Genomic DNA, 10,862 nt, shown 5'->3' on the forward strand with positions numbered 1-10,862 from the left:
GTATCTCTCAATTGACACCTATTTACGTTACTGAAAATAATAATGCTCATTAATATTAATATTATGCCTGTTTACATTAAAATTGGTGTCCGATAATTACACGGGCCTATCTAAAGTCCCGAATGTTCTCGCGATGTTTGATGAAGCAGTATTTATTAAATAAAATCCAATAAATAAATCATATATTATTAGAAGTATGTTTCAACGAGAATCCCGTAAAAAAGCGACGCTGGCTTTGAGTGATTTTTATTTAACAATAACTATTTCATCAAACTTCTCCCAGAAGAAAATGGTTCGGAATTTATAGGCTTAATTCTTGACAAGGTACAATGTTACGTAATTAGTTGAAGTAGCACTATGTAATTAAACACCAATCAGCAGGAATGCATTTCTGGCCATTAAGAATGGTGCAAGACGTTATCCTCGGATCAGAAATTTCTATTCGCTATTTGCCCCGAAATTCATAATAATTAATTAATGATTGGACATCTCTAAAAGACTTTGGGCATCAGTTGAGCAAAAACAGCATGTGCAGAAATGGTCAATCGTCGCGTCGGCCGAATAAAAACGCGAAGATTGCCGCATGTGCGGCCATAACTTTCAAGCCCGATTTCGTTCGAATTATAGCGGTTCCCGAGCCGATCCGCAAACGCGATAATATCGTAAATCATTGGGAATAAGCGTCCCGCACGTTCCGAATCCGTCGAGGAAACGTTTCGGCAGCAGCGTAACATCAATAATCGAGATCGGCGAGCGTGGGTTGCGCAAATTCGCCGGGAAAAGAAGTCACGGAAGAGAATATAGGCGACTCGACGCGGCCGATGTTCCCGTAATTCACGGCGATACGTACTGATATCGTCGACGATATCAGTACGAATTTGACGATCACGATGTATAAAAGGTGATATATGTAAAAAAAAACACACGTATACTCGTCCATGTTCTCAGTGGACATTTCCATGCATTTCTCCCGTTTCTTTCTTCCTTGTTGCGTGTTTGCAGAAGTATAAATTCACCGCGGCTGCGAAACGAGACGTTTCCCACAACTTTTGCAATCGTACATACGCAATCCCTCTACGCTTGCTTTACTTCTGAATATATTTAATTAACGGTGCGTTCCATCTTGTTATTTCGCTGCGTCAGGGAAACATCAACTTCGAGCCTGAAAAAATATCGGGAGGAAGTGAAGGATGCGACACCGCGCGAGTGTGTGCCTTCCATCCCGCCGAAAGTATCGTAGTAAACCGGAGAAAAGTCAGGCGACGGGTATTTAATAACTTCGCGTTGCGCGGAAATACTGACATTTCGCGAGAATCGCAGCGCAAGATGAACGTGACTCTATTTCTTAAACGCCCGTTTTTAACTCCTCGCGGTCCTCCGAATCCAACCTCCAGTAAATCTGCCTCGATATCGCGTTTCCTTCCGAAACCGAACCTGAACTTGTAAAAACCAACTTTTTACACATCAATTTCGAGCGAAGAACGCTAGACATAATACGTTGTTAGAAATGTGCTATAATCGTCGTACTAATTGAATAAAATATCAGAAAGTTGCAAATCGAATCAACGGCGATTTCGTCGGCTCGGAAAATGTGTCATCGCGAAACAGACGATTAGGAAAATTATGGGCAACGATGGCAGAAACTCGCAAAGAATATAGCACGTGCCGATGAAGAAAATATGGTTAAAGATCAACCTTCGCCTATAATACGTAATATCAACTTTCGCAGGGTTCTATGATAATATCAACTTGTAGTAAGTAATTACATGGTCTTGGAATTTCGGAGATCAGCCGGAAAAGAACGTCGAGAGTAACTGGCAGCCCGCAGAGAGTTAAAAAGTTTAACAAATTCTATTACACATAGACTCCTTGCGATATAAATGAGATGAAAAGAAAAGAGAAGTGCAAGAGCAAAGAGCCAATCGTGGTTTTTTCGTTTACATTTGAAAAATTTAATCATTACACGGTGAAAAACAAACCGTCAATTTTGCGTCCGAGACAGTCTGCGGCAAGTTTGAAATGAAATTAACTCGTCCACGTTTTGCCGACAAACTGGAAACGTTAATTAATCGACGCTCACGTACATTCCTCTTTTTTTACATTCACGTTCGTTTCAATTTTAGATACGAGACGTAAAAGCAACGTGAAAGATAATGGGGAAAAAAAACAACACAAGAAAAATTAGCTGAAATAACTTGTCAAGAATGTTGATGGAACATTTTCGTTCGTACGATGTGAATCTCCAAATTAACGTGAATTTTTCAACGCGATTTTTCGATTACATCCAAAACGCATGGAATATCGCTTTAATCGTACCTGAAGTCACAGCAAGAGGAGAAATGCAAGAGGAGAATACAGGAGAAGAGCGTCAATTAATGAACGCTTCTGTTCGCCGAGTCTGGTTTTAGGAGCTATTGATAGCTTGAGAAGGAGAGAGAAAAAAAGATGACTTGCGCTTCCAACACCCTCACGCGGCTTTCACCAGCCTCAGATTAATTTCAATGAACAATGAAATATCCGAGAGAGCCTTCGCATAATGTTGAACTGAAAATGTTAACATTTAATAAATGTTAACATTTTCAGTTCGTCGACAAGTAACGTGCATGACTCGAGCAATTCTCGTTGAAATTCCCTTCAAGGTTTGCCTCCGGGACGTCTGAAATCGACGTTTCACCTTTCACTACACTCCCTCGTACGAAAGGTGAAGCGAGACGAACGAGAGCGAAAACAAATCACGCGGTGTCGTGCTTCTTCCAGGTACCTGACGACGTCCCTATGCGGCGAGACTTGCTACTGTCCGGACACGGTGGTCTCGGTGCTCTTCTGGATCGGCTACTTCAACAGCGCCCTGAACCCGCTCATCTACGCGTACTTCAACCGCGACTTCCGCGACGCCTTCAAGGACACCCTGAAGAGCGCCCTGCCGTGCTGCTCCAGCTGCTGGAAGACGCCGTCGCAATTTGTGTAGCCCGACACGAGAAGCCACAAGCCTCGCCACGGACACTTTTTCACCTCCTGGTTCTCCCCTCTGGCCCGCCCGCGAACAGCGAGTTCGCGCTTTCACCCCCGCCCCGTTTGTTTTTCTTTCCATCTCTCTCTCTCTCTCTCTCTCTCTCTCTCTCTCTCTTTTTTTCCAATGATACGATTTCGAGGCGGAATCGAGCAGCCACGCGTGCGGGAGCGCTTCGTTTCGGCGATTTTCGCGCCAGTCGACACGCGAATGTCGAGCTCGCAATTAACGCTTATTGCCCGGTTCTATCGACTGCACGCGCCGCTAATTTTTCCGCGTTACTCGCAACTTTGTACAACGGGGGAGCGAGAGGGGCGAGCGAAAGAGAGGGCGGACCGCGTTAGGTCGATCGTTAATTGTCGCCGCGCGGCTTTCCGTCGTAAAGCGCCCTCTCGTTTTTTATCTGACCGCTCTGTGTAACCTGCGCTGGCTGCTGTTGGCGACGTGTGATGTATGACGGGATTGCGCGTTTCCACTGCTGATTCGAAGTAATACACGTTGATGCGAACTCGAAATTGGAAGCGAGTAATGGCTTCGCTCTCGAGCCGAACGCGATCGCGGCGCGACTTTAACGCGTCGATTTCCGCGCCGATTGTATGGAAGTTCGACCGACAGCTCGATAGCCGAAGACGCGGAAAAGTCGGTGCGATCGGGAAAACGCGATTTCGTATCTTTCGCTGCCTTTCCGCCGGTCGAGCGAGCAATTTCCCTTCAGGGCGATGCACTTGGTTATATTTCGTTTGCTGAAAAAATTGGGCTAAGAGGAGCTAAGCCCCGAGGTCCCGCAGTTTTTGTCACACAAACCGGGGGTGGAACGAAACCGGGGAGGAAGCCAAATCCACGCGTTTACGACGTAGAAATTCCAACTAAAAATTCGGCCAACAATAAAAGCTCAATCGGAGCCGGGACACAGCCAACGGCGAACGGCGAAATGTCGTCTCGACAATAAAAAGTTATCGGCGGTAAAACGTAGTTAGCGAATGAGCGATGCGGTTCCTCCAAAAAGTCGGACGAACCGAAAAATCGTCGCGCAACACTGCACAAAACTGCACATTTTCGCCCTTAGCCGAGAGACTGAGTAAATCGGACGATGAATAAACAACCGTACCACGATTGTCGCCACGATGATGCGTGTCGGTTCGTCCTACACAATCGCTCTGTTCAATTAAATCCTTTCTCGCGCAGGAGCCAACGATTTGAAAACACTAAAGTCTCGCTGAGAGGATCAGTCGGCTCGCGCTCAGTCGGCCATGCGCGACTCTGAAATTGGGTTCGTTTAGCTCGACTCGTGCGCTCCCGCGGCTGATCCTTTTTCGCACACGCGCGCAGCTTAATTAAAGACGCGACCTTCGATGTGTTAACAGGACGCGCGGTTGTCCTCTTGGTTGTCCGGCGGCGGCGGCGGCCCGACGAGACTCGCCGTTTCACGGCGCGTTTTCATTCCGCGTCCCGTTAATTCAGAATATTAAAGCAAATGCCGTAACACGTTACGCGCTGAGATTATCGACCGTGATAGCAGCAGGGCGTTGACTCGAGACGCGGAGGGACACTCCTGAGGAAAGGGCTGAACGCGGAAGCGCGGCGCGCCGCGAGTTCCTGCGATTCTACGCGTACGCGAGTTAAGTTTATGGCCGGCTGCGCGCAACGACGACGCGGGCAACGTCCCTCGTTAACCCTTAAATGCACAGTGCGCGCGTGCGAGAGAGGGCCAATAATATTGTATTTTTCGCGCGTCATGCGATACGTATCTCGGCGCGCTCTCTCGGTGTTTTGCCGCTTCGCCGATCGAGCAAAAATGAATGTCCCGCTATCTCATTTCCCGCGAAACGCGCAATTTTCGCGATGTCGATATTTCGATCCCCCTCTCCCACCCCTCGCACCGCCCTCTATCCCTCTATCACTCTTACCCCCTTCGCGTTTTTCATTTTCCCTTAATTTTCCCAGGGGCGGCGTCAGGATATTTTTCAGTTTTCATGAGCGCAAATGAATGTCAAGTGTTTTCTTTCGTTTTATATACACAGCAAGCGTACGTAGAAAAAGAGAAAGAGAGAGAGAGAGAGAGAGAGAGAGAGAGAGAGAGAGAGAGAGAGAGACGGAGAAGGAGAGGGAGAAAAAATCTAACGAGAATTTAATATTTCCTTTCCTCGTTTCTCTTTCCACCGCCTCTGACATTGTTGCTTTATTTATCCGGGGATGAATGCGGAATTGTTTCGAGCGCGATGAAGTTCGTGATAATACTCCCTCTCTCAGGACGGGGAGAAAGAGAGAGGGGGAGAGAATTTACCGTCTCGACGATAATATTACGATTAATATTAAATATTAATATTACAAATTGCATATATATCCATTTCGAGTTTAACGATTTGTGAATGCGTCGTTACGCCGCTTAATTCGGCAAGGCGGACGCGCGAGGGAGACTATTGTTGTTATTATTATTATTATTACTATTATTATTATTATTATTTGCGAAACCGTCCTACGCCCCTCTCCATGGACTGTTATTCCCACCGGCTTATTATTAAACCCGCGCTGCGCGGCGTTCAACGATAAATTATGAGCGCGATAGGAGCGTGATGTATAAAAATGCATAACCGAGCGTGCACATTTATTAAAAATTACGCGAACAGCTTTCCTGGAGTCTACTCGTCATCGTCATCCTCGTCGTTTTCAGGGCGACGGAGCAATCGGCAGGTAATTGCTTGCTCATGTAATCGCCCGAGGTGCAATCGGCAACGCAATCTGCGCCGTAGCACCGTCGACGAATCGCATCCGATATTTTCGGGCTTCGCGCGTACAGCGGGGAATTAATTAATCAGCGAATAAATTTTCGGAAACCTTCTCACACCTGATTCCTGTAAATTCAATACGAAAGGTATTCAAATTACATTGTGTGTGATCGCGTGTTTATGTGACAACAAATGAATATTTATTCTAACCTAATCTAACCCGCTATAGTATACTTGCTCCGTTTTTTAATTCCAAACATTTGCGCTGAAAGGATCAAGTGATTACGGCACTGGGTAAACTAAAAAAAAAAAAGACACAAGATCTCACAACAGTACGCAAGCTTGCCGGGGAAAGTAGTGCGACGTAATCAGCGCGAGACACCTAACATTATCGAAAGTTTGCGAGCGCTGAACTTCTTCCTCGCTGAAAATCCATTTAGAGCCATTCATTTGAGATCGCTTCAAGTGTTTTTCCTATCGGAACCCGGCGATAGGATTCCGTGGATTTATAGGTTTCCGGAAGTTCCGCTTAATCGGAGTCATCGGTGCGAACTCAAGACGCCGGTCGACCAACGAGTATCGGCTGAGAGGCGAGGGGACCTCCTCACTTTTTCTTCCTTTTTGTCGCCGCGCAATAAGCATTAATTTGTGAACGCCCGCCGAGACGGAAAGTCTCCCACGCGCAAACGCGGACCCATGGGGCGAGCTCGACCCCGGCGAGTAATCGCTCCCTCCTCGGGAGTGTTCGATATTTAATTCCCATCGTCGTCGATTACTTCGCGAGATCTCTTCGCGCTCTTAATTGGAAGCTTTCGGGAAACGAGAGTGTGAGAGAGAGAGAGAGAGAGAGAGAGAGAGAGAGAGAGAGAGAGAGACAGAGAGAGAGAAGAACGGGCTTGCGCTAGGGGTGAAATCTGTGCGCGATACAATCATGACTTCTCCCGATGCCGGTGAATCAATTTTCCCCCCACGGGGGATCCGACGCGTCTCACGCGCGTTTGCGGAGTAAATAACAACCGCAGTCGCCGCTGGATTTCCCTTCACCTTGTTCCTCCTGCTTTCCTTCCGGACGAGAGCCGGGCGCAGCGGAAATCCACGAGGAGCGATGTCGCGCAGCCACGTGGAATATGAATACGCGCCCTCGCAGGGCACGGGAGAGAGGGGGCGTGGCGAGAACGGGGCGGAGAGGAGAGATTTGTTAATCTGTGTTTACCCTGTAAATATGTCGAGAAGCCTAGGTTTACGGGTGAGAATGAGAGAGAGAGAGAGAGAGAGAGAAAGAAAGCGGAAGTGCGATGGGACGATAAATAAGGGGAGAGGGCGAGAGGGAGCAGTGTGCTAATTAGATGTAATTACTAGCACCGGCGCGCGAGGCTGTATCATATGTAACTTGCGACACTTATTAACGCGGCGAGGTCGCGCACATGTGTGTAATGTCACGATAATCGCGAAAACAATGCAATTAACGCCGCGATGGATTAGTAACGCATAAAGACGCCGCGTCTACGCGCCCCATTTATATCCATCGCCATCGATCCGCCGCTGCACCCGAGAAACAACAAGGGCCATGCGCCCCCCCTCCCACACCCTCCACCCCACCGCCGAATTCTCCCCGATAACGATAACGATAACACGACAAGCGCCACGCTGATGATCACTCCTGCTGATTGCAATCAACGCTCGACTCAACTTCCGGCCGCCAAGGACGCGGCGCATCGAATCTGGCTGTGCGTTTTCGCGCGTAAATCGACGAGAGAGAGAGAGAGAGAGAGAGAGCTGATCCGGCGACATCACAGCGTCGCTCACATCGTCGGGCTTCGTCTCAAGCCTCCGCGACAGCGGAAGGTCTCCGGAAGCTTCGGCGGCAAATTTTCCAAGCCTCGCCGCGAGGCTGCCGCGCGCTCGCGGCTTTTTATCGATACGATCCATCGCGCGCGAAAGAGAGAGAGAGAGACCGCCTGTATAATAAATGTACCATATAGCATAATAAAGCGGAGAGAGAGGGGCTGTGTAAATATAACACGTAATATGTAGTACACTATTTGCGAGCGAGCGAACGGACGGGCGAGTACGAGAAGCGCGAGTGGCTGCTCGTCGTTTTTGTAAATAAATACAAGCGTTATACATTAATTGGCTGTCGAGCTGTATGTCGGCTCGCGCGCACGCGAGCGGGGGCGGCAGGGAACGGGGTCGAAGGTATACCGGGGCCGGAGTGAAGGTGAACAAATACTTCGCGCTGCTCGCGAATGAGCGGGGGGGGGGGGCGCGAGAGAAGTCGCGACGCCTGACTTAAGAATCTTCTCCTGACGGAGGATGCACGCACCGTCGCAGGTTGTTTTTCTTCGGTAACCACCTGGGAGCAGTGTTATTCTTCCTTCTCATTAGTGACGCCAACGCTGACGCAACATTTTTTTTTTTTAATCACGAGTGTAATCGTTATTTTCACGGTCGCGAGTACAATCGTTGCTTTCATACTTTGCGCGGATGGAATACGGATCAGGAGTGCGCAGGAACGAGACATCAAATGAAAAGGGATTCGAAACTTGATGAGAAGAATAGCGGGAATTGCAATTTGTTAGCTGTTGAGGAACGATAACGGTAACGAGTTACTTTGCGACAGTAAAGTCTGCCAACCAAATTTTCCATCTCAAAGCGCCAGCCGGCTGGCTTCCATTCGTCAGCTTGGGGAAACTCTGCTGTAGGATCGTCTTAACGACGGGATTAGAATTATTTAATTTCTGTTGTAAATTTCCTCATCGTTGTAAGGTGCATCAGGAGGAGGGAATTATCCGTAAGTAATCAAGTGTTTCGAAATAAGATAAATCTATCAACATTGATATACAGCCGGCTAATACAAAATTGCAACGCATTTTCGACGAGTTTCCAAACGTATCTCTTATTCAAAGAGCGAATTTGTTTTTCAGTAACTCTCAAGAGATCCATTTTCCTGTTAGATATGAAATGCGTCACGAAACTCGTCGACGAAAAGTGCCGCAACTTTTAATCAGCCGACTGTACGAGCAAAATTGCAAGTCTTCAGGGGAAACAAGAGGCTGTTTCGAAAATCCACTTTGCTCTGTCAGCTCGTTATTGAGTTCCTTCCGTATTCCTTAATTTTCGTAAATTTTGAACAAAAATGTAAAACGTTTTCAACAAGTCGAGGAAAAGGATTCTGAATTCGCTGAAAGAAAAATCAGTAAATGGCCGTCTTGAAAAGGTATCGCTTCTTGATTATCGACTGTCAGAAGTCTACGAATCGCATTGTTCAATCAATAATATAATAAGTTAAATGCTCACATAGATAAAAATAACTTTGGTGTGGAATTAATGTGTCAGCGATCGAACGCAGCATTTCAAAAAGAAAAAAAGACAAAGAGAGCTCCTGATTCTTATGAACCAAATTCGGTACTAAGAGCCAGAAAACTTCGATCTGCTTCAACCGAAATAATAAATAATTTAATCCGATTCAAATAAGTCAACGAGTAAATAAATTAATAATTTAACTCAACTTCTTCCCTCCGTGCAAACACTCGATTACTTCCGGGTGCCTCTGATGCATTTTTCAGGCTTCATTTCTCTCTCATTTCCCGCGGCGACTGGAAACACCCTGTACGCCGACGATCCCGCTGATTGGTCCTCGACCTAGACTCCTCTTCTTCGAGACGCGTATATTAACTCCCGTCGTCCCGTTGATGAAATGCTAAGAGGATGCTGCCCGGCTCGATCTAACGCCGGCGTAATCAAGCGCCTCCGTCCGCTCTCGGATAATTGCTCCAAAGATATAGCCGTAGCGAGAGAGGAAAAGAGAGAGAGAAACGGGACAATTGGGTAGACGGAGTTCAAAAGAGGAAGAGCATCGAAAACGATTGTGCGAACGCGCGCAGTTCGCACGGACCACCCGCGCGAAGACGTTAATTAGTGTAGTTCCGTCAAGCGCAGGTCAAGCCGCCGAAGCAACCTTGCAATTTCTGACAAGTCATCTCTCCCCCACCCTTCACGCTCCCAACCCGCACACCTCACGACGAGACGTCCGTTCGGGCTGTTGGGTTCATTAAAATCCTTCCAATTCACGACGTCGAGACGATGATCTGTCGCTGCATCGTCGAGATTCGAGATCTCGAGTTTCGAATAGAAGCGCGCGAACGCGACGAACGACGTCGGCAAATATTGGACGAGGAAGGCGACGGAGGATCACGGAGCGAGGATCACACCCAGCACCGGTATAATTTCGGTGGGTGAGTGAGAGTGAGAGTGAGAGTGAGAGTGAGAGTGAGAGAGAGAGAGAGAGAGAGAGAGAGAGAGTGAGAGAGAGAGAGAGAGAGAGAGAGTGAGAGAGAGAGAGAGTGAGAGAGAGAGAGAGAGAGAGAGAGAGAGAGAGAGAGAGAGAGAGAGAGAGAGAGAGAGAGAGAGAGAGAGAGAGCTCGGTTGCCCGACGTTTTAGATGCGGCTCTATTTTTCTATGTGTACGACGTCGTATCAATTGCTCTCGCGCCGAGACGATGTTTTAAACGTTTTGCATATCGGGCTTCCCTTCGTAGTTTCGTCATTTCGGCCGGCTGTCAACGCAATTTCGCTGATGTACGCGATCGCACCAGATGGAGAGAACCGAAGGTGGGAAACGGCGAAGGACAAACCGCTCGGAGATCCGTTCCCGCGCGTCCGGTTCACATCGGACATGAAAATGTCGCCGATTGCGGAAGGAAAACAGAAAAATTAGTCGACTCTAGCGGAGTGGAAATTTATATGACAAAGTTGGAGAAGCTCGCGAATACTCGGGCACTCGTCCGAAACGCGAACTCGCGGGAGTTCAAGGGTCGCGAAGTTTTACCTGAACTTAACAAGTTGACTATCTCAGCGACATTGGTAAGCTTCGTGTTGCCGGCGCCGTTCTGAAATCAGCGTGTTACCGTAATATGCTCATTAATTGCATTTATTATCCGGCAAAGCTCACGATAGAAATTTATTACCGCGCCAAGAAAAAGCCGCGTTAACCCGCGTGAAGCAGAGAATCCTTTCCCGCGATAGTTAAGAGACAACTTCATAACAAATATCATTGATGTTAACATATGTTATCATAATAAATATGTTAACAAATGTTATCGCAATAAATATTTTAACGTCAGAAT

General features: G+C 47.5%; 1 protein-coding gene across 6 annotated transcripts in view; it reads left to right on the forward strand.

Moving 5' to 3' along the window:
• LOC105190298 (octopamine receptor beta-3R) overlaps window positions 1-7,763 on the forward strand; it is a 160,080-nt gene extending 152,317 nt beyond the window's left edge. For 4 of the 6 annotated variants that reach the window (XM_025301816.1, XM_025301817.1, XM_025301818.1 and 1 more), the window contains exon 5: window positions 2,758-7,763. In XM_025301816.1, coding sequence (XP_025157601.1) covers window positions 2,758-2,968 — 211 coding nt within the window. In that variant the 3' untranslated portion in view covers window positions 2,969-7,763. The remainder of the gene's footprint in view (window positions 1-2,757) is intronic. The other 2 variants (XM_025301819.1, XM_011153000.3) reach the window with 1 other exon arrangement.
• Window positions 7,764-10,862: the final 3,099 nt, after the last annotated feature.

This window comes from Harpegnathos saltator, unplaced genomic scaffold, assembly GCF_003227715.2.
Source record: "Harpegnathos saltator strain DR-91 unplaced genomic scaffold, Hsal_v8.6 scaffold45, whole genome shotgun sequence".
NCBI lineage: Eukaryota > Metazoa > Arthropoda > Insecta > Hymenoptera > Formicidae > Harpegnathos > Harpegnathos saltator.